Below are 25217 nucleotides of genomic sequence, written 5' to 3' on the forward strand. Positions count from 1 at the left end.
AAACCAGCACTCAGGAAGCAGAGGCAGGGGGATTTCTGAGTTCAAGACCAGTCTGGTCTACAGAATAAGCCAGGACAGCCAGGGCTACACAGAGAAACTCTATCTTAAAAAGCAAAACAAAATAAAACAACGGAAAAAAAAACTTTTTTGTGGTTCTTCATTATCAAATATTTCAAAAATATTTAAATACTGACAATAAATAAATGATTTTAATCAAGTCATAGATTTTTGGTACAAATTGAGTAAAAATGTCTTATCAATTTAGATTAAAGAGTATTTTTATTTCTTCCCCTCATCCAAGAAAGTTCTACAAGCGAATTCTATTCCCAGAAAGAGATCTTATAGTATTAGAGGGGGGAAGGGCATATGTATGTGCATTTGTTTATATGTGTAGTATATCTATCTGTGTTTGTGTGTGCATGTGATCTGTCTCATGTAGTATATGTGGAGTGTGTGGATGTATGTCTATAAGTGTGTCTGTGTCTATGGATGTATGGTGGGTGTGTGGGTATGTGGGTGTATGAGAGGCACTTGTGGAGGTGTGTCAGATCCCCGGATACTGGAAACTGCAGGCGCCTACACAAGCAGCAGGTGCACTAAACTACTAAGCCACTCTTGCAACCCCATAGTAAGAGTTTTGGTAAAAAAAAAAAAAAGAAGGCTTCCTTTACTGCCAATTTGTTTAGGGTTAAAAATGAAAAAAAGCAAAAAAAAGATGAAGATATTTCCAAAAAGACTTAAACATCCCCTGTACACAACTATTCACAGGAAAAGCAAAAACAAGTAAGAAAGGCAACTCTCTTGCCTTTCTCACAAAGCCCTCTAATGATAAGGCACATGCACTGAGCACATAAGCGGAAGGAATGTAAGAGGCAGAGGGTGGGCAGAAGTCCTGGGAAATGCTGCCTTCCAGACACAGCATGGCTGCTCCTCACAGGACCAGGTAAGGAGTTCTGAGGCTATGGCTATTGGGGAAAGGAGTCACTTTTTATTGGGGTGTGAGTGTTGACTCCTTACTCATGCGCCATTGATACAGCTGCACACATATGTGTATATGGGCACCACTGGATGGACTCAGGTATGTTCTAAAAGAAAAGGAAACCAGAAACATGTGAAGAAGGGAAGGAGATGTTGGGGAACCCAGGGAGAGTGGAGGTAGATATGTTTCCAGATACATCACATACATATATGAATTGTTCAAAGAATATATTAAACATCTAAAATATACAAAAATAAAAGAGAAATCACCCAACCTGCAGAGCAGTATGTGTCTGAGACCCACAAACCTGGAATTCCCTATGTACCAGAAACACCATTGACCTTTCCTAAGAAGATGAACAAGTATTTTACAAAAGGGCAGTCCTGCCCCACTAATAGGAAGTTCTGCAACACAAAATTTGTAGTAAATATATAAATTACTTTACAAAATATTACCCCAGTATTTCTCAGAGAAGAGGCAGAGGGGGGTATAGGCAGTAAAAGAGAAATTCAATTCTGTCAAAAAATAAACTACAAAAAAAAATGAGATTTTTAGACTACATTAGGCTAAAATGGTCTATTTCACAAATCAGTACAATAATCATATAGGTTTGTAATGGTATATAGCTTAATATAAAAGAACTCTTCTAACTAGCAGGTATCCTTTGAATGTTTTTAATTCTATTCTATTTAAGAATGTTTATCAAAAATCCAGTGAATATATTACATCAATTATATTAAATCCTTAAAGAAGTTTTTAACACAATACAATATTCCTGGGATAATTTTATTGCTTAGTAATTCAATCATTTCAGTATTAACTGTAAAGATTTTGACCAAGCCAATGAATATATTCTTCCACAGAATAATTCATAATTTTTCTCAGAATATATATTCAATATTTCTATTATGAAGACTAACATTAGCAACCTTCTGCAGAAACACAGGTCACTGGAAGTCCTACAGGTTATCAATTGGCACACACATCTTCAGACAGCTCTGGAACCGCCTCTAATAAAATAAGTCCTTGTCCTTCCACACACAGGAATAAACTCTAGTAGGAAGCTGATGTATAAGACTCAGGACTTCAGCTGCCCAGTCTTCTAGCTGGAAGTGAAGAGAGCCTGGCCTGAGGGAGAGGGAATGCATTAACTCCTGCTCCACAGCCCCAGAGCAGCCTTCCTGCCCTTCCTGTGCCCCAGTTTAAGACTTATACTGTTTTTATCTTTTGTTTCAGTTCATTATTTTTTAAAGCTACTTTATTTGTTACTTGAAATTAAACAAGTTAATTACAACTAGAAAGTTCAAGTAAAAAAGATCCCTGCAAGGTCATAAGAAAACAAACATCACTGACAGAGGCTCTGGACACTGTGGTCTAATGCACTACTTTGTACTCATCCGTACAGTAAAGTCTTAAGGAGCGGACTCATCTGACGTCACACTTAATGTCTCCCCCTTTTTTAAACTATTGTGTTTTGTTGTGGTTTTGTTTTTTCTTTAACTCTAGGACTCCTAACTCATCTTATTTTTTTCTAACTTCAGAAGTCATCTACACACATACACACACACACACACACACTTTCGTGGGGACATTTAAGCCACCCATCTGTTTCCTATTTGCACAAATTTTGAACCACACACTACCCATCTGCCTTTCAAACTAGTGTGGACTGACTCGCTAAATATACAAGACTGGGCTCACTATGGTGTTAATACAAAATACAGAAAACTTAACTCCTAGCTGATTCTTTTCTCTGAATTGGGTGTATTATATGATCAGCAAATAAACAGGAATATTATAGCCAAAATATAAACCAGCAGCTTATTAACCATTTTTTTAAAAAAAAAAAATAAACTGCCTTTGAAAATACCCAATAAAGACTGCATTACTCTAATAGAAGGATGACGTTTACCCCAGATGTTGAGTTAGTTAGAAGGGTTTGGGGAGAGTGTGCACCCCAGCACTACCCTCACGTCTACCCGGGTTGTGATATGCTCATGGGAAATACACTTTTATCAAGCTATCGACTGCTCCTTCCCTCAGAGGTACAGTTTTGATGAACTGCTTAAGTGTCATTATTTGGAAAGGAACCCTATTGAACTTTTTATAGACTTGTTCTACAAATAAAAATCTTAATCCACATGGAAACTATATGAGTGAACCCCAAGTACCAATAATATGTAATGCAGAAGAAGGACATGAGGTAGGATAATCAAATGTGACATGAAAGCAGAAGGCAGGATGATTAGGGGAAACAGAGGAGAGCAAGGAAAGTGGGAGATGGGGGAGGGGGAGGAGAGCAGGGGGGAGGGGGAGGGGAGGAGAGCTGGGGAGATGGGGAGATGGGGGAGGGGAGGAGAGCTGGGGAGATGGGGGAGGGGGAGGAGAGTGGGGAGATGGGGGAGGGTGAGGAGAGTGGGGAGATGGGAGAGGGTGAGGAGAGCAGGGGAGATGGGGGAGGGTGAGGAGAGTGGGGAGATGGGGGAGGGCGAGGAGAGCAGGGGAGATGGGGGAGGGCGAGGAGAGCAGGGGAGATGGGGAGGGCGAGGAGAGGGGGGAGATGGGGGAGGGCGAGGAGAGGGGAGATGGGGGAGGGTGAGGACAGTGGGGGAGATGGGGAGGGTGAGGAGAGTGGAGGAGATGGGGGAGGGCGGGGAGAGTGGGGGAGATGGGGGAGGGCGAGAAGAATGGGGGAGATGGGGGAGGGTGAGGAGAGTGGGGGAGATGGGGGAGGGCGAGAAGAATGGGGGAGATGGGGGAGGGCGAGGAGAGTGGGGGAGATGGGAGAGGGCGAGGAGAATGGGGGAGTTGGGGGAGGGTGAGGAGAGCGGGGGAGATGGGGAGGGCAAGGAAAGAAGAGCAGGAGAGTAAGAATATGGCAGAGGAGGCAGGTGGGGCTCAGGATGGGTAAGAACACATATGATGTTATGTATGCATGAAATCGGTATCACAGTGAAGCCCGTTATTCTGTATCCTAACCAAAAATGAATGAAATGAATGAAGACAAAATTAAACAATGCTTATTCTTTCACTTAACAAAATTATTTGTTTAAAACAAAAAAATTACTGAATACAATTGTAGCTGTATACCTATCTGGTTCAGAATAACGCAGATCACTAGTAGAGAGATGTAATTCTTTCACCACTACTTGTTGACAAATGTGTTCCATGGTTTGTAATAAGAGTGTATATCAACATGTCATACCAAGAATAGTATTATGGAGCTAGTGAAACTCAATCCTATAAGGGTGACCCTCAAAAGGGACAAGCCTCCCTGCTCATTAAGCTCATCTACAAAGTCAAGTCAACCATTGGTCCTATAAACTTCTGCAGTGATTGTCATTTCTTAAATATCATGGTACAAAGTCCCCTGATAATAAGTAAGATGTGATTCATTTCCAAGAACAAAGCAACTTTTTTCTACTTTGTCTACTTTGATTTGAATAATTCAGTCTTTTATCATCTTATGAAAATGGCTGTGCTGTCCTCCAAGCCCAGATGGCCACACTCAGCATTTGACTTAGAGGATGGAGACAGATTCCTCTCCCTTAACTAAGTGCACTAATGGATCTCGAATGTGCTAGAGCTTTGGTCCCCCGTGTGTCCTGGCTGAGACAGTGGGACCTGCCCATGTGGCACACAGTCTTTTGGTCTTTCTCTCCTTCCTAGCTCAGGCTTTGAGACATTTGTTCTAACATGAACCAGCCACGGAAATGGGGAGACCTCCAGGACATGAGCAGGGACCTCCAGGATGATGAGCTCACAAACTCTTTTTCTTTGTAGTTATTACAGGTGCCATGAGCATTAAGGTAGTTTAAGCTTTTGCTTCTTGGTACAGTTATGAATTTATTTTCCATTGTAAATCACTAAACAGAGAAAACCTTAACATATCAATCTAATGTCACACATTCAGATTTCACCCACTTGCTTTCACATCCATCAGTGGTCTTAGCTAAACCTGTTATTTATTAATCTTCTTCACATTACTGTCTGACATGCTGCCTACTGGTCCTGGCCATAGGCTGTAATGTACTTTACAGTTAAAACACTTATGTTGGGTAAGCTTTGTTTAATCACCAATTATAGAACTATATTGGTCGTAATGATGAAAAATATACACTACACAAGTTGTTCAGGGTCTTTAAAGACTATAACTCTCATAAATAATAAGAGTGAATTGTCAGAGTCATTGAGATAGCTCAGCAGTTAAGAAGAACTGAGTTTGGTTGCCAGCTCACTTGGTGTCTCACAACTACCTATAGCTCGTACAGGTAGTTTGATGCTGTCTTCTGATATCAAAGGACTTGTGAACACACACACACACCTACACATACTCATACACACTCCCACATATAATCACACACAATCACCCATACACACTCACACACTCATACACACACACATATACACACATACACACGCTCACACACACATACACATACACACACACATATACAAACATACACACGCTCACACACACATATGCATACACACACATAATCTCACACACACACAGACATGAAATTAAAGTTTATTTTTTCAATTAAAAATTTAAAAAAATGTTTTAAAAAAGTCAGTTGCCATTCTAACCATTCTTACCACATGGGGACCATTCAGGACACCCTCGACTGGATCACTGCAGCAGCCTGAAAGTAAGGAGTAGCCTTCCTCATACTGATCCCCATAAGTTGACCAGAACTATCCTGTTAATAAGAAAGTTCTTACTCAGACCGGTCAGACAGCATCCCAGCTTACTCAGAGGAGCCGAAGTGTTTGACTGTAATGACCCTAAATAACCCTCATTGACTGTAACAACCCTAAGTAACCCTCATTGGTTGTAAAGACCCTAAGTAACCCTCATTGACTGTAATGACCCTAAGTAACCCGCATTGACTGTAACGACCCTAAGTAACCCTCATTGACTGCAATGACCCTAAGTAACCCTCATTGACTGTAACGACCCTAAGTAAGCCTCATTGGTTGTAAAGACCCTAAGTAACCCTCATTGACTGTAACGACCCTAAGTAACCCTCATTGGTTGTAACGACCCTAAGTAACCCTCATTGACTGTAACGACCCTAAGTAACCCTCATTGGTTGTAACGACCCTAAGTAACTCTTGGCTCTCCGGCCAGCTCTTCTCTCATGGTCTCATCCATCCATACCTTTCCTCAGCAATGAGTGGAAGGATGCACTCTGTCCCAGAACAACACCAGATTAACCCCCTTACCTCCTCGGCCTTAGTTAATGGTTATCTGTCCATGACATGATGACCTAATGAACTAATGACCCTTGACACCATACCTACCCACCTGCTTCATTTTCCCTACCCTACTAATCACTCAAATTTTTAATGAACTTTGAAGATTAGTTCATTGCTTTCACTTAACATGTGTGAGTGTTTTGCCTGTAAGTATGTGTGTGCACTATGTGTATGCCTAGTGCCCAGAGGCCAGAAGAGGGTGCTAGATCTCCTCAGCTGCCAGCTGTCATGGTTACCACATGGGTGCTGGAACTAGAACCTGGCTGCTCTTCAGTAGCCGCAAGTGCTCTTTTCATGGCAGAACCATTTCTCCAGCCCCTTTTATATGCTTCAGTTACCTGCTGATTATGCTGCCTTCTGCTTGAAAACCTAAGTCTCATGGAGACATTAATTTCTATCCCTCTGCTTCAAATCCAGTAGCTAAGAAATAGGAAGAAACCAATAAATAGCTTTATCATGTATGTATATGTACAACCAATGCATATGAACAGTATATGCAAGTGTACATGTGTATGTGGGCCCATGTGTACACATGTATATAGACATGTATACTCTATGTGAACTTGTGTGTGCACGTGTACGTGTACGTGTGCGTGTGCGTGCGTGTGTGTGTGTGTGTGTGTGTGTGTGTGTACATGTGTATGGGTGTGGAGGCCAAAGGCAGCGCCTGCTACTTTCCTTGTGGTCCTCTACCTTCTTCCCCTGGAACAGAATCTCTCTCATTAACCTAAAGCTCACCGTCCTCCACGGCTGACCAGCAATCCTCAGCAATGCCCCTGCCTCTTCCTAGCCAGTGCTGAGGTCAGAGGTTAGAGCAGCTCTGTTTTTACATAGATGCTGGGATATGAACTTAGGTTCTTAAGCTCTTTGGTACTAAGCCATAGCTCTAGTCCTAAGAGTTGTTCTTAATGTATGAATTTAACATTCTTTTTGCATTCTTTAAAAAAAAATTAAACCTAACTGGAATTATAAAAACTTTATCATTAAAGAAAAATTAGAAATTTGCCATCTGACGTTTAGAGCATACTGTTAATGTTTCTGATTTGCTCTCTCTAGTAACTCAAGTCCAAAAACTAACATCTCTAAAGAGCTTCACACACAGTGTAGAGGAAAATAAGCCAAAGAAAGCAATTCCTCCTAGTACTTCTTTGTGTACACTCCGGCTTGCATACACAGGGAACACAAGAACAAGTTCCTGTGGCTTTCACTTCATGCACATAGAAAAACTCACAAATTTCTATTCCATATCACATTCCAGTCTTTAAGGAGAATATGTGATAGTCACTACATTTCCACACAACTTTAACACCATGAAAATGAGGTCAATAATCAAGACTGCCATTGCTAGTAACAGTTCTGTAAGGCTGCTATCATATTAAACACCCTGCAGTGGGCAGCATCCAGCCCATGAGTTAGCTGCTAAAGGGTCATCCACTGAGGAGTAGATTTAAACTGCTTTCACTGGCGAGGATGTGGAGAAAGAGGAACACTCCTCCACTGCTGGTGTGGCTGTAAGATGGTACAACCACTTTGGAAATCAGTCTGGCGGTTCCTCAGAAAACTGGACATGACACTTGCGGAGGACCCTGCTATACCTCTCCTGGGCATATACCCAAAGGATTCCCCAGCATGCAATAAAGACACATGCTCCCTTATGTTCATAGCAGCCTTATTTATAATAGCCAGAAGCTGGAAAGGACCCAGATGCCCCTCAAAGGAGGAATGGATACAGAAAATGTGGTAGATTTACACAATGGAATACTACTCAGCAATTAAAACAATGAATTCACAAAATTTTTAGGCAAATGGTTTGATCTGGAAAATATCATCCTAAGTGAGGTAACCAAATCACAAAAGAATACACATGGAATGCAATCTCTGATAAGTTGATATTAATTAGCCCAGAAGCCCTGAATACCCAAGGCACAAATCGCATAACAAATGACTCCCATGAAGAAGTATGGAGAGAGTCCTGATCCTGGAAAGGCTTGATCTAGCATTGGAGGGGAGTATAAGGACAGAGAAAAAGGAGGGAGGTGATTGGAGAATGGATGGAGAGAAGAAGGTTTATGGGACATATGGGGAGGGGGAATCTGGGAAAGGGGAAATCATTTGGAATGTAAACAAAGAATATAGAAAATAAAAATATTTAAAAAAAACAACAACAACACTGGGGATCAGGAACCATTAGTCTGTTCTCCTCTGTGATGAGATGCCTAGTAAAACAACTTCCTAGAGGAAAGGTTGGCTCTGCCTCGAAGTCCCTTCTTGTTTATGGGACTTGGAGAAGCAGGGCATCATCGAAAGGAATGGGCAGAATAAAGCAGACCACCTCCTGACCACAGGAGCAGGAGAGGGCCGAGCGGCTGGTGCCCGTCCCATGTACACACCGTGGACAACCCCAGTGAGGCCCCAGTTCCTCAGTGTCTCCCGCCCCCCTCCTCCCCCGAGGCACTGAATCAGCGATCTACCAATGAATTAGTGCATGGATGAGGTCACGGCGCCCATGCTCCGACAGCTTCCCAAAGCTCACTGGCTGGCAACCAAACCTGAAAATTCTACAGGACCTTTTGGATGGAAATCATACCAACGATAGTTTGAAATTACTGTGGCTTTTAGCAACTACTGCACCCGAAATGCATTTCAGACATAAGGTGAGTCAAGGTGATATATATTTGAGTTCAAGAATATGTTCATTCATCACTCACACATGTTTCTAAAATAGAAATATTGTGGCAGAATGATGGCTGTCTATTTTGCGAATTCATTGATGAAATCAAGTAAGGGACCTTACAAAGTCCTGCTCATTTTCTTATAGTTTAGATTTGGTTTTGGTTGCTTTGGGTTTTTTGTTTGTTTGTTTTTGTTGTTAAAAATCTGTCTCAATGCTGGACTCATTCCAAACTGCTTTTTACAATTAAAGTATTCTAAAAAAACAAAAAACAAAAACAAAAAAAACAAAAACAAAAAAAACAAAAAAAAAGCCCTCAAAGATATAATCAATTTTAATTGGCTATAAAGTATCATAGAACTATTCATTTTTCATGAAGAAGCAATTTAAGGAACACTACTTCCCAATTGCAGAAAATTTTATTTGAAGGAGACTGAAGCCATTGCTATGGTTCCAGCAAGAGGTTCTGCTGTCTGTCAGGAAGGGGTGGGGCTGCAGGTGATCATGGACAGGTGGACCCTGACACTCCAGGAGTCCTCAGAGAAGAGGGCACAGGATGAGGCTGCGCCATTCTACTAATAAGGAGGGTGAGTAGCGGTCCTTTCTGATCTGCTGTGCTGGGCCTGTGAACCATGATCGAGATCCCGTCCTCCTCTAGGGTGGTGAGGATGCAGAAGCACTCAGGCTCGCATACAGGAAGAAAAGGCACTCGCAGGAATATTTTGAGTCTTGGTAAATATAAAAGTCTAGAGTAATTCTAGCCTCACAATTAGGTAGGCTACATTTGAATACATAATTAGTAAGCAACTTGTTTAAACATCTTTTCTCATTCTTCAAAATATCCTCAAGTAAACCATAAATTTCCCAACAAAGCATATTTAAATTCACTTTATTTAATACCATCTGTTTCAATATGGTGTTGCTTAAATTTTTTAAAATTAGCATTCATGACATTTATTCTTAAAACCAATTTTTAAGGGTGAGAGAGATGGCTCAGAGGTTAAAAGAACTTATTGCTCTTTTAAAGAACTCAGGTTGATTTTCCAGCATGTGCGCGCACACCACACACACACACACACACACACACACACACATGCTTGGTTTCAACTCTCCATGAACGTAGACTGTGTAAACGTGTGTCTGTAAGAGTTTCTCAGGGTTTAGGGATACAGCTCTGAGACGGGATTACCCCTGGTTCCAGCACAAGAAAGATAAAGGTATAAAATAGAAACATGGAGAAAAAAGAGAGGGAAGGAGGGCTGCAGAAGAAAGGACAGAGGGAAGGAGGGAAGGAGGGAAGGAGGGAAGGAGGGAAGGAGGGAAGGAGGGAGGGAGGGAGGGAGGGAGAGAGGCAGACAGTTAAAAGCAATGTCTTCAGATGCTCCCACTGCCTCGCTCCTGCTGTATTGACAGGCTCACAAGAATCACCTATGACCATATTTCTATATGACAAGTATTAAGTGCAAAGACATCTTAAAATTTTGTGTTTAAGCACAAGTGGTCTACATCACTAAAAACAGATCTTGACGACTGGTGATCAAGCAAGTGCCTTCCCTTACTAGTCATTCTCCAACAGGTATGAGAGTCACTTGAGCAACAGAGTCCAGCTGAATTAACTAGTCAGTCAAGTCATGGCCAGGGCAGCGGAGTCTCATACGGATTTATAACCGAATCAACTAAATGCCTAGGAAGATGCAGTCAGCTTTACAAAGTTAACTATGCTGACAGACTGAAAACAGTAACACTGAGGGCTAAGAGATGGCTCAGCCCTCAGGGAATGCTCTCTATACCTAAAGCATTCTCTAGAGCACAAAGGAATAATGATGATGTTTATGAAATCTGAAGAACCCTCTAAATTAATAAGGACACTCCAATCTCAAAATAGTTAAGGTGCACAGAAGCATATAAGAAGCTAACTGTAAACATTGATTAATTTTTTCTATAAAGAGCTGCTGAAATTGAGTAAGAATCAGTAAGTTTAATACTCTCTAAGTGAATGCAAAAACAACATATACATTCCATGCATCCATTACAAATACTATGTAACTCCACTAATGTGAACTACTCAGACTCTCTTAACACATAAAGAAAACATGCAGCAGTTCAACAGCCAGTCTATTTTTGATGTAGTGTGAGATTTTTAGAATATAAACTGCTCTAGGCTGAGTAATTCTCCTTCTTAGAAAGATGTATATTAGACGACCAAATACAAGCCACCACACTGAACACTTTTTCTGATGCTGTCATACCTTTGGCTAAGGCTTCTTTATATTTCTCTTTGGCAGAATTCATTTCTTTTATCAATTGTCGATAGCTGGATTTTAATTTCTCCAATTCTGTCTTTGTGACCTGTCAAAGATACAATATGCAGAAAAACTTTAAGTGTTTACATTTAAATTGGTCAACAGTTTACATTCTAAAGCACTCTAAAGCATTACATTTAAATACACTTATAAGTGACAACTTCTCTTTACCAGAAAATTACAGACAATAAACTAAAAATCAATTTCAAAATCATGATAAATTCAATATGATGTAAAAATACATAAAGTTCCTTCAAAAGACAAATCAAGAAGAACACAACACTAGGAGACACAATCGTACATCAGAGGCCCTGATCCTGTGGCTCTTACAATCTTCCCTCCACATCTTCCAGGAAGAACCTTGCGCCTCAGGTTCAGGAGGGTTGGCAGCATGTAAGGGTATAAGCCATGCCTGAGAGTTCCCTGCAGGCCATATCCTCACATGTATGCTATTCATGACCACTCTTCCAACTGGCACTAACAGAAATGCACTACAGTTCTCTAACACAGGAAATGTAGATTTATTACAAACAAGCAAAAAAAGCACTTACAGGAGTGAAGTAGTCCATTTGGCCATGATTAGCTCTGAAAATATGCATTCAAATAATATTGGATGAGCTGGACAGGTTATATTTGGGAATGTATATATACATACATATATGCATGCAATAGTGAATAACAAATGAAGAGACCATGAATTTGAAAGAGAGCTAGAAGGAGTATATGAGAGAGTTTGGAAGAGGCAAGGCAAGAAAGAAATGCTGTAACTACAATACCCAAGATAAATTACAGACTACATGAAGCTCAAGAAGGAAGATCAAAGTGTGGGTCCTTCAGTCCTTATTAGAAGAGGTAACAAAATACTCAGGGGAGCAAATATGGAGACAAAGTGTGAAGCAGAGACTGAAGGAAAAGTCACCCAGAGACTGTGTCACTTGGGGATCCATCTATATACAGTCACCAAACCCAGACACTGTTGTGGATGCCAACAAGTGCTTGCTGCCAGAAGCCTGATACAGCTGTTTCCTGAGAGGCTCTGCCAGAGCCTGACAAATACAGAGGCAGATGCTCGCAGCCAACCATTGGACTGAGTATGAGGTTCCAAAAGGAGGAATTAGAGAAAGGACTGAAGGAGCTGAAGGGGTTTGCAACCCCAAAGGAAGAACAATAATATCAACCAACCAGAGCTCCCAGGGTCTAAACCATCAACCAAGGAGTACACATGGAGGAACCCATGGCTCCAGCCGTATATGTAGCAGAGGATAGCCTTGTTGGGCATCAATAGGAGAAGAGGTCCTTGTTCCTGTAAAAGCTCAATGCCCCAGTGTAGGGGAATGTGAGGGCGGGGAGGCAGGCGTGTGTGGGTGAATGGGGGTACACCCTCATAGAAGCAGGGAGAGGGAGGATGGGATAGGGGTTTCTGGGGGTAAAATCAGGAAAGGGGATAATAACATTTGAAATGTAAATTAATAAAATATCCAGTAAAAAAAATGAAATAAAACTTTTTAAAGTTAGAAAAAAAGAAAAATAATCATCTATAACCCAAAGGCTAAGAAATCAATTTTCAATGTACAAATCCATGCCTCAAAATATAACTTCAATTTATTTTTTGGCAGCTATACATCTGACAGATGTCTAGAATGTACAAAGAACAGTAAGAAACAAAATGAATGGCCAGTCAATAAATGGCTAGATAGCATGGTATATAAATGGCCAGTTAGCAAAGGTGAAGTAAAACTGTCTGGTATCATAAAACAGGAAATGTACATCCATCAGAAAAGAGCAGATCACCGGAGGGCATCAATCACTGAGGCATCAGTCAATCACCAAGGGCATCAATCAATCACCGAGGCATCTATCAGTCATCAAGGGCTTCACTCCCTGCACCACCACCCCACTCCTAGCAGTGCTCAATACTGCTGATGGAGCTGCAAACCCATCCAACCTCTGCAAAAATCATTATGGAGGTTCTGCAACATAACAGAACTATATCTACCATCTGACCCACATATACCACTCCTGATATTTACCCACAGGACTCCTATTCAACATGTCAAGAAGATACTTGCACATCAGTGTTTGTTGTGAAATTATTCTCAGAAGCTAAACAGAACCATGGTTAGTGTATGAAAAGGAAAGACTGGGTAAGGAAATGTGACATATATCCTTTCCAGCCAGAAAGAAGGATGACATCATATTATCTACCCAAGGCAATGCTGTCAGAGATAACCATATTATGCAAAGTAACACAGGCTCAGAAGGATAAGTATCATGTTTCCTCACATTTGTAGTTCCTAAACTTTATATAGTCATGTAAAATCACTTGTGCACATATTTCAAATTGTAGAAATGAAAGTAGAAGTAGAAATATAATTGCCAAGAAGGAGGGCAGTACTGGAGGAGGAAGATGGGAATGTGGGGGGAAGAGAAGAGTATCTCAACACCTGCAATTAATGACCTCAACATATTGATGATAAATTCCACTCACTGTAAACTATCAAAGAGCAAACTGAAAGGGGTCTGTTAGGATCATGTCTGTGTGTGTGAGTGCTGACATGTACGTAAGTGCGCCGCATGCACAGCTAGTGTTAGTGTTGGTGCAGGCCGGAAGATGGCATCAGACGCCCCAGAACTAGAGTTACAGGAAGGCAGAAGCCAGGGAGTGCTGGTGACTGAATCTGGGAAACTCTGGAAGAGCAGTCAGTGCCTTAACTGCTGGGCCATCTCTTCTGCCCATAAAAGGTTTTATTTTAATAGTACAAAATAGCTGGCTTATTAAACAACAGAAACTTTTATTTAAAGTAAAAAAATAAGAAACAATATATTCTAAATTTTTAAAAGATTAAAATTAATGTGATATGTCCAGGCGGTATTTTCTATAAGTAGAAAACAGAATAAATAATGGGAAGAAACTTTAAATTACATTAGCAGCTCTAGTAGTTTGTTTTATCTGTTGTTGATGATGCTATGTTCTTCATATTTTAGTGACTCTGAGATGGGAAAGCATCCCATTTGCAGAGACATACACTTTGGCCAGACAAAAGTCATCATTTGGGTCAGTGCAAGCTTACCAGAACTGGGTTACTAATTTTAAACAAACAACCATCTTGACCTATAGTCAAAATGCTATCGTGATGCAAGATAAAGGCCACCATGACTCCTGGTGATCTGAAAATTTTCTAATATACCGTCTAAAAGATAAGAAAGGGATAACACCAAAACCTGCATGAGAGTGTATGTATGATTCTATAAAAGAGACCTCAGAGACTCCACTGGAAAACTGGTGCTGGTAAACACCTTCAGCAAAGGGGGAGCATGAAAAATTAACACACAAATATCAACAGCCTTCCTATACACAACCAACCAAATCCTGAGATATGAAGTAGGAGAAATCCCAGGAGTCACTGAAGTACGTAATGGCAGCAGCCACGATGGAAGCCCATCTGAAGGTTTCTCAGAAAGCTACAGGCATGCCTGCAGTGTGATCCAGCTGTGCCACTGCTGGGCATGTTCCCATAGGACTCTGTCCTACCACAGAGACCTGCACACCCATGCTCACTGCTGCTCTAGTAAGAACTCAGCCTAGGTGTCCATCACCTGGTGAATGGATCATAAAAAAGGTGGTACATGCACACAATGGAATTTTACTGGGCTTTAAATAAAAGTGTAATTAACAAAACTGCAGGAAAACAACAGAACTGAAAAATGTTATACTGAGATAACCTGGGCCCAGATTACACAGATCACACGTTGCTTGTTATTTCTTTTTTTTTTTTCATTCATATTCTTTTTTTTTATTTGATGTATTCTTTATTTACATTTCAAATGATTTCCCCTTTTCTGGGTCCCTACTTCCCACAAGTCCCATAAGCCCTCTTCCCTCCCCCTGTTCCTCTATCTACTCCTTCCCACTTCCCTGTTCTGGAATTCCCATACTGTTGCACTGAGTCTTTCCAGAACCAGGGGCCACACCTCCATTCTTTTTGGACCTCATTTAATGTGTGGATTATGTTTTGGGTATTCCAAGTTTCTAGGTTAATATCCACTTATTAGTGAGTGCATACCATGATTCATCTTTTGAGTCTGGGTTACCTCACTTAGTATGATGTTCTCCAGCTCCATCCATTTATCTAAGAATTTCATGAATTCATTGTTTCTAATGGCTGGATAGTGTACTCCATTGTGTAAATATACCACATTTTTTTGTATCCATTCCTCCGTAAAGTTCAATGCTTTAGATTTGTTTACTTAGAATGTCTGAAGCCCTCAGGAAGCGAAGGGGGTCAGGGGCATGGGATATTACAGGTGGGGTAGTAGAGCACACCATGGGCGGAAGGGTAAGGCAAGCGCAGGGTGAGGAGAAGGGTGACCAAAGGAAGGGTGCACAATGGGGCCACAGAGAAACCTAGGACGATATGAGCTAACGACAACACTTTTTTTTTGTAGAGTTTGAACAGAGGCACCTTGAGTAGGCACATAATGCCAGTCACAAAAGCCAGAGGCTTTTCAACGAAATTCCCAATGCCAGGTGTAGGATACTTACCTATGAGTTGATGGCCATGAAGGTACCAGACCCCCCCAAAAAATACAGGTTATTTTCATCTCTCCTATAAAGAACATTCTACTGCAGGAGACAGCATACCTTAAGTGGTGGGCCAGCGAGCTCTGGAACTGACTAGCTGTCACAAGCAGCTGTGAGGTGGTCACCAGTGAGCCACCCACCCAGCTGTGGCTCTTGCTAGCTCCCAACCTACTACACTGCTCTCCCCACGGCTGCACTAGTGATCTGAGTACTGTGAAAGGTGGAGTCCATTCCTCAGGACCTGAGATCTGTTCCTAGGGAGAGTCATGCCTGGTGCTACAGTCCTAAGAAAGAGCGTGTGGCTGGGAAGGTCAACGCCTCTAGGACTGAGCTCCTTTCCAAAAACGTGTTTACAGCCATGACTGACACTGCCCTCAGTTTGGGTCAGAGAAGCTTCTGTCTGCAGTGGTAGTAGTTAAAGCAAGAACTCAAGGTGCTGAGAAATGACTGCTGAGTTCCCATCCCTCCAAGGAACTGCCACCACCCTGTCTAAGGCTTAGGGAACATCTCAGAAGACAGCAGAGGAAAACTGCTGGGAACAGAAGCAGGGAAAGGGGCGGAGTAGACTGTCTCCTAGGTTGGCCCAGCTGCTACACTCTGAACCCCAGCAACTGTGGTTACTTGTACAGGGCCTACACAAGACTGGACCTGTCAACGCTCAGCCATGAACGAGGGAAGGGCTACTCCAGGAGAGATGGTCCCTCCTGGGAAAGCTACGGAAGTTGCCAACTGCTGAAGAATAGGAATTCCTTTGTCTTCAGTAGTGTAGCTACCGGCATGACCCGTCCCCCCACAGCATTTAGCTGTGACCCTCCTGGCTGGCAACCCCCACCCTTCCCCAGGTGTTATCTCCGGCCTATTCAACCTGCGGCATTCCTGGCCTACAGCCTCCACCCTTCCCCTGGCTTATCTCCGGCCCTAGTTCCATTGAGAACAATACAGCTGATTTCACCTTAGCTACCAAGGCCTCAGCGCAACTCCATCCGGAGACCAGCAGAAAACTGTGTGACTGAAAGCAGACAACCCACCGAGAAAAAGATCCTACGAACTCTCGGCCATTTGGGGGGCAGGGTGGTTTTTCCAAAGATTATAAATATTGGCTAATTGATAGTAAAGTCGGTCTCTATGGGCAACTGTCCTCTTGACTCATTTCTCTTTCGCCCCCTTCCCGTTAACCTCAGAATTCTCTTCCAGGTATTCCGGTTCGTATGTGGCCACAGGCGGCAACATATTGGCGCCCGAACAGGGACAGACCTGATACGGGAGAATTTCCTGAGGTGACCCTATCTGGCGAAGCTTCGCAGAAAAAGTAGAAAAAAGACGGTATCCGCATGGTAAGCAACATAGAAGTCAAATGCTAGCGCTAGTATAAAATTTTATTCTTTGAAACTATTTTGTGAGTACAGAGAGATACGGTTTTAGCAAGTAGAATTGTGCTGACCCGGCACAGTGGCTGCTTGGGGTAGATTGGTAGGGAAAAACGGGACAGGAAGGTTCGCGCAGAAAATTGCACCCTGCAGCATCCTAAGGCTGCTTCCGGCGAAAGGGAAAGGGTTTGACTCCCCACCCTAAGTTACAAAAACGCAGAGACAGATGAAATGAGCTAATTGTAAAAAAGGCAGCTCATCCCAAATAAAGAGCAGCTGAATCTCATGGGGAAGAATGGGCCCCTATCGTGCCACCTGCTCCGCCTATGACATTGATGTCAGGAGACGAGATGCAGAGAAATACACAGTTACAAAAGATAGTGCAAGAATCCTTGCCCGCTCAGGGGCTTGAGAAAGAAGGGCAAGGCACTAGAAAGTTTAAAAGCCCCCAGCCAAACCCTAACTCTAGAAGTCTGGGGCATTTTCAGTAATGGCCACTATCTTGCCTACATCCCACGCCGATAAAATTCAATGGCTTAATGATAATCCTGTGTGGGTTGATCAGTGGTCTTTATCTAAAGAAAAAATGGAAGCTGCCTCTTTGCTAGTGCAGGAACAATTGAAGGCGAGACATTTAAAAGAGTCCCTACCTCCATGAAATACTCCAATATTTGTTATTAAGAAATATCCGGTAAATGGAGATTGTTACAAGATTTAAGAAAGGTTAATAAAACTATGTTGCCCATGGGAACTTTACAAGCTGGTCTTCTATCCCCCATAGCTATTCCTAAAGGATATCATAAAATAGTCATAGATTTAAAAGATTGTTTCTTTACTATTCCATTACATCCTGAAGATTACAAAAGATTCGCGTTCAGTGTTCCTTCTATTAACTTCATAGAACCTATGAAAAGATACCAATGGACAGTTCTTCCTCAGGGCATGGCTAACAGCCCGGTTTTATGTCAGAAGTTTGTGGCACAGGCCATTCAGCCTGTAAGACAAAAATGGCCAGATATTTACTTTATCCATTTCAAAGATGATTTTTCTAACTACAAGAAAAAATCCTCAGACTTTGCTTTTATGTTTTAAAGATTTACAGCAAGCTTTAGCCGCTAAAGGATTATAAATAGCACCAGAGAAGGTACAAGATCCGTATAATTATCTGGGTTTTAAACTTACAGACCAAGCAATTTTTTCCCAGAAGATAATTATTCACAGGGACAATTTAAAAACTTTAAATGATTTTCAGAAGTTATTGGGTGACATTAACTGGCTTCAGCCATATTTAAAGCTTACTACAAGAGAATTACAACATTTATTTGATATTCTAAAGGGGAATGCTGATCCTACATCCCCTAGATTATTAACTTCAGAAAGACTTTGGCTTTACAGACAGTAGAGAAAGCTATTGAAAATCAATTTGTTACCTATATAGATTATTCTTTACCTTTACATCTGCTAATTTTTAATACGACTCACTCGCCTACAGGTTTATTATGGCAAAAGGCTCCTCTGATGTAGATTCATTTGAGGGTGTCTTCAAGGCGTAATATCTTGCCATATTATGAGGCAGTAGCCCAAGTAATTGTGCTTGGAAGAAAGCAGGCGCTAACTTATTTTGGTAAAGAACCAGATGTTATTATTCAGCCTTACAGTGTAAATCAAGATGCTTGGTTAAAACAACATAACACAGATTGGTTGCTTGCTCAAATAGGCTTTAAAGGGACTACAGATAACCATTATCCTCAAGACAAATTGATAAAGTTTTTAAATATGCATGAGGTTGTATTTCCTAAAATAACATCTTTACAGCCGTTACACAATGCTCTTATAATTAATAAGATATCCTTTGGAAGAGCCGGATATCTTATTAATAATCAACAGGTGGTCATAGAGACCCCTGGGCTTTCTGCTCAGTTATCAGAGCTGACAGCGGTGTTGTGGTCTTTCAATCTATAGATAGTACTTTTAATCTCTTTACTGACAGTGCTTATGTTACATTTTCTATACCACAATTAGAAACCTGTGGCACATTTAATTTTAATACACCAGCTAGATCCTTGTTTTCACAATTACAAAGTATCATTCTTGCTAAGAAAAATCCCTTTTATATTGGCCATATACGAGCTCACTCAGGTCTTCCTGGACCTTTGGCTCAGGGTAATGAGTACATTGACAAAGCTGTCATAGGAGAAGCTTTAGTTTTAAAACCTATAGAACTGGCTAGACGTGATCATGATAAATTTCATCTTTCTAGCCATACATTAAGACTCCGTCATAAGATCACAAAAGAACAAGCAAGAATGATTATAAAACAGTGCCCTAATTGTCTTACTTTAGCACCAGCGCCCCACTTAGGGGTTAATCCACGTGGCCTTATGCCCAATCAAATTTGACAAATAGATGTAACTCACTATACAGAATTTGGGAAATTAAAGTTTATACATGTTTACATTGATACGTGCTCGAGACTCATTTTTGCCTCCCTACATTCGGGAGAAGCCTCTAAAAATGTAATTAATCATTGTTTACAAGCTTTCAATACCATGGGATTACCCAAAGTCATTAAGACAGACAATAGACCAGCCTATTCTGGTAAAAACTTTATCTCATTTTACAAAGAATTTAATATAAAACTTAAAACTGGAATTCCTTATAACCCAATGGGTCAAGGAATCGTAGAGTGTGCTCACCGCACCCTTAAAAACTGGCTTTTTAAAACAAAGAAGGGGAATCTATACCCCCCCAGGTCTCCCAAAACACATCTTGCCTTTGTCTTATTTGTTTTAAATTTTCTCCAAACGGATGCTAAAGGTCAGTCTACAGCAGACCGACACTGGCACCCAGCTACTTCCAATTCCTACACCATGGTTAAGTGGCGGGACCCTTTAACTAATACATGGAATGGTCCAGACCCCGTTTTAATCTGGGGGAGAGGGTCCGTCTGCATTTTTTCTCAAGGAGAAGATGGAGCACGCTGGCGGCCAGAGAGATTGGTACGACAGGTAAACACACCCTAAAGCTGCTGGTAAATATAATTAACTCAAAAGGCTTTCCCTAAGCCACTTCCCACTTACTTGAGAAGAAAGGTTCCTTTATGTTCTTACAATTAAGTTACAAGCCAGGCCTCTTGCCTGAAGTCACAAATTTTCAATCAAATTAAACGTCTTGGGCCTTCCGATACTGACCAAACAGGTTTTTTCTCTTAATCTCCTTTTATATTTCAAACAGATAACACTCAAAAGATAAGCTCCTCCAACAATGGCCGCCAGGATGGCCGCCAAGATGAAGATGGGTGGTTATTATAGCCAGCCAGCTCATATTCACAGAGCATTTACTTTACCAGTAGATCCTCAAAAATGAGGCTACATAGTATTCAGAACTATACATGTTTGTTAATATAACAAACATGGACATCAGTTTGAGGTGCGAGGCGAGGCACTACAAGAGAAAAGGAAAAAATCCTGTCTCCAGATTTCCCTAAAAAGCACGTCCAGCTGCATGGGGGTTGACATTGAGAGACTGTCCTTAAATTAATAAGGCAGTCTACTTCCCCTCCCCTGAAAAAGATGTCGTTAATGTTTAAGGGGGTTGGACCTCTGTTTTCCCTCACTGGTGAAAGCCCATCGTCCATTGGACGAATATACTTATATCCACTGAGTTGTTAAAAATTAATAATTAAGGGGGAATTGTCCCTTCCCCCCACAGCATTTAGCTGTGACCCTCCTGGCTGGCAACCCCCACCCTTCCCCAGGCGTCATCTCCGGCCCTAGTTCCGTTGAGAACAATACAGCCGATTTCACCTTAACTACCAAGGCCTCAGCGCAACTCCATCCGGAGACCAGCAGAAAACCGCGTGACTGAAAGCAGACAACCCGCCAAGAAAAAGATCCTACGAACTCTCGGCCATTTGGGGGGCAGGGTGGTTTTTCCAAAGATTATAAATATTGGCTAATTGATAGTAAAGTCGGTCTCTATGGGCAACTGTCCTCTTGACTCATTTCTCTTTCGCCCCCTTCCCGTTAACCTCAGAATTCTCTTCCAGGTATTCCAGTTCGTATGTGGCCGCAGGCTACAACACTGGCACCCCATTCTCTACACACATACAAAACAAAGGGACTGACATGGATGGGAGCCTGACTTCCTGAGATACGATGACAGGGTAGGGAGGGTGACAGGGACTGGGGTGTTGAGTGGGACCAGACTGTGATATATGCAAGCATGAAAATCTCAAAGAACGCATTAACTTTTTTCTTTCTTTTTATTTTTTTGAAGATTTATTTATTAAGGAATCCTTGAACTCACAGAGATCCACCTGCCTCCACCTCCCAAGTACTAGGATTAACAGCATCCACCACTATACCAGTGCCCCCAAAATTCCACTTGATAAAAATTTATTTGTTAAACTGCATTCAGAAATAAAAGGTATAAAAGACTTTCCATTGTAGAAACAAGAATAAAATAAGAGAGCCAGGGGGTGTGGGGGCGGGGTGTGGGGGTGGGGGGGGACACATACATTTTTCCCAGCACTCAGCCAGGGCAGAGCTCAAGGAGTTCCAGGCCTGGCCTACAGAGGCGCTCCAAGCCAGCCAAGGCTACACAGTAAAACCCTAACTCAAAGGAACAAACAAAAGAAAGAATACTCAATTACATATAGCATATTATCTCAGTTAGTAAATGGTATTTTTCAAAAACAAACAGAAAAAACAACCTAGGGACTAAAAGGCAATTACTCAAAAGCAATGTATGTGTCAGATTACATCCTGACTGCAGTAGACCAACAGAAACCACTCAACCAGTGAGGGTTTCGATGCAGGGTGTTTAGTAACATTTAATATCTGTCATTTTTTTTTTAATTTTTTTATTCGATATAATTTATTTACATTTCAAATGATTTCCCTTTTCTAGCCCCCCCACTCCCCGAAAGTCCCGTAAGCCCCCTTCTCTTCCCCTGTCCTCCCACCCACCCCTTCCCACTTCCCCGTTCTGGTTTTGCCGAATACTGTTTCACTGAGTCTTTCCAGAACCAGGGGCCACTCCTCCTTTCTTCTTGTACCTCATTTGATGTGTGGATTATGTTTTGGGTATTCCAGTTTTCTAGGTTAATATCCACTTATTAGTGAGTGCATACCATGAATCACCTTTTGAGTCTGGGTTACCTCACTTAGTATGAATATCTGTCATTTTTAAATGGATTAATCAAAGTGTTCTTATTTCTTAAAGGAATTCCTATATTACCAATATGTGGCAATTTTTTTGGATAAATGATATCGGGGTTTTTCATTAAATGACCCAATACTGGGAAAGAGTAAAACAAAAGAGCTGGGACCCTGGTGACAGCTACAGGGCAGACATGATGCTCTTTTCTTCTGCTTGGAAGCTCTGTAAAACCAGTGTTAAGAAATTATCCAGAAGAGACCAACTCTGAAGGGCTGAAGGCAGTGACACTTAGGAATACATTGACTAAGTTATTACTAACACAAGAAGTATATATGTGTGTGTGTGGGGGGGGGGGGTGATGTTTTACAAAAGTTAAGACCTATTCCTTCTTATGTTTTAAAGTTTATTTATGTGTGAAGGAACGTGTTGCTCCCATGACTGTCTGTGCACCATGTGCTCGCAGTGCTCACAGGCCCGAGGAGGAAATCCGATCCCCTGGGCCGAATTCACTGCCATGTGAGGGCTGAGAATTAAACTTGGGTCTTCTGGAAGGGCAGCCTCACTGCTCGCAAGCACTGAGTCATCTCTCCAGCCCTATAAACCATTTCAGTAAATAAAATGTACACATTCCACGTTATTACTCGATCTCGAAGGCACGACTTAATAGTTAGCATGTTATCTCTGTTGGAACTGAAATGACGTCCTAAAATTAGTAACATTCTGTACACAATAAAGTATCACTAAAGGCAGCAAACACATCTTGTCAGAAATGAAAATTTTAGGCTCAGACTGGATAAAATATTAATATAGGTTTTAAGGGAAATTTTAAAAGAGCACTAAATGCGGCAGACACACCTTGATCATCTCCGCCTCGATCTGCTGATGAACGCCGATGTAGCTCTTCTTTACCTGCTGCTTCTCCTTGATCATCATGGTGAGCCTGTGCAAGGGTCCAGAGTTCAAGTCCTCTGCGTGTGTCTTCATTATCCTGCTAAGCTGTTCTGTCTGCTGAATCATCAGCAGCCAAGACTTTAAAATAACAATAATAATAATACATCAGCATTTGTATTAGAATTCTCACTTAACTATGATTTAAATATTCAAGGGCTATAAATGTTTAGTTTTATAAAAACTTTTACATTATAAGTAACAGGTTTTTGCAAAACTGTACAATGTATTATGAAAGATCTGTATCCAACATCCTCAAGCACAAAGGCTTCAGATGTCAGTGAGATCCTTGGCAGAACACTGTGATGTGCATGGACCATGAACCATGGACCATGTGCCCTAGGAACACGTCATGTTTGCATGAGATCTGAAAATATAATGACTAACTTGCTATTGTCACCAAAAAGTAATTTAAAAGTCAAGTATTCCTTCGTTAAGATCTAAACTTTAACAAGCTGAGCATGGTAGCAACTGTCTGTAATCTCGGCACTCAGAAGAGTAAGATATGCAAACTGTCACAGGTCTGAGACCAGCCTGAACTACAAAGTGAAGTCAGGCCAGCATGAGCTACAATATGGGACCTAGTCTCAAAACTAACCAAAACAAACAAACAAAAACAAAAACATATGTAATTAACTCATTAATATCTTTTTTAGTTGATTGCTTTTACTTGATTAATAAATAAAGCATCAAAACCCATACAAAAAAGAAAAAAGAAAAAAACATGGATAGTGTCTGAAAGTATAAATAGCAATAATAACTTGTATAACTTTTCATCTAGATTTTCCAATTTTGATGAGTATAGGCTTTCATAGTAGGATCTGCTGATTTTTTAAATTTCCTCAGTCTGTTGTTAAATCTCCATTTTCGTTTCTCAGTTTGTTAATTTGGATACTGTCTCTGTGCACTCTAGTTAGTTTGACTAGGGGTTTATCTATCGTGATGATTCTCTCAAAGAACCAGTTTCTGGTTTTGTTGATTCTTTGTATAATTCTCTTTATTTCTATTTGGTTGATTTCCGCCCTGAGTTTGACTATTTCCTGCCTTTTACTCCTCTTGGGTGTGTTTGTTTCCTTCTGTTCCAGAGTGCTCAGGTGTGCTGTTAAGTTGCTTGTATGGGACCTCTCCCATTTATTTATGAAGGTGCTTAGTGTTATGAATTTTCCTCTTAGCACTGTGTACTGTAAGGCTGGGTATGATGTGTCTTCATATTCATTGAATTCATTGAATTATAGTCTTTGATTTCTTCATTTCATCTCTGACCAAGTTATCATTGAGCAGAGAGCTGTTCAATTTCTATGGGTATGTGGGTTTTCTCTTATTTTGTTTCTATTGAAGACCAGACTTAGGCTATGATGATCTGAGAGGATACATGGGATTATTTCAATCTTCTTGTTGAGGCTTTTTTGTGACCAATTATATGGTCGATTTTGGAGAAAGTGCCATGGTACTAGGTAGAAGGTATATTCTTTTGATTTAGGGTAAAATGTTCTATAGATATCTGTTAAATCCCTTTGGTTCATAACCTCTTTTAGTTTCACTGTGTCTCTGTTTCGTTTTTGTTTTAGTGACCTGTCTGTTGGTAAGAGTTGGGTGTTGAAGTTTCCCACTATTATTATATGGAGTTCAATGTGTGTTTTGAACTTTAGTAAAATTTCTTTTATGAATGTGGTCCCCTTGCATTTGGGGCATAAATGTTCAGAATTGAGACTTTCTCTTGGTGAGTTTTTCCTTTGTTGAATATGAAGTGTCCTTCCCCATCTCACTTGATAACTTTTGGATTAAAGTCTATTTTATTGGATATGAGAATGGCAACTCCCGCTTGTTTCTTGGAACCATTTGCTTGTAAGACTTCTAGTCTTTTACTCTGAGGTAGTGTCTGTCTTTGTCACTGAGGTGTATTTCTTTTTATATATATTTTTTTCTATATTCTTTGTTTACA

General features: G+C 41.1%; 1 protein-coding gene across 5 annotated transcripts in view; it reads right to left on the bottom strand.

The window, feature by feature from the left end:
- Fer (FER tyrosine kinase) overlaps window positions 1–25217 on the bottom strand; it is a 306510-nt gene that overhangs the window by 236319 nt on the left and 44974 nt on the right. For all 5 annotated transcript variants that reach the window (XR_007979418.1, XM_052192262.1, XM_052192260.1 and 2 more), the window contains 2 exons: window positions 23183–23356; window positions 11162–11261 (listed from right to left, as the gene is read on the bottom strand). Coding sequence is in view for 4 of the 5 variants with exons in the window: in XM_052192262.1 (XP_052048222.1) it covers window positions 11162–11261; window positions 23183–23356 (274 nt within the window). In the remaining variant the exon portion in view is untranslated. The remainder of the gene's footprint in view (window positions 1–11161; window positions 11262–23182; window positions 23357–25217) is intronic.

This window comes from Apodemus sylvaticus, chromosome 9, assembly GCF_947179515.1.
Source record: "Apodemus sylvaticus chromosome 9, mApoSyl1.1, whole genome shotgun sequence".
NCBI lineage: Eukaryota > Metazoa > Chordata > Mammalia > Rodentia > Muridae > Apodemus > Apodemus sylvaticus.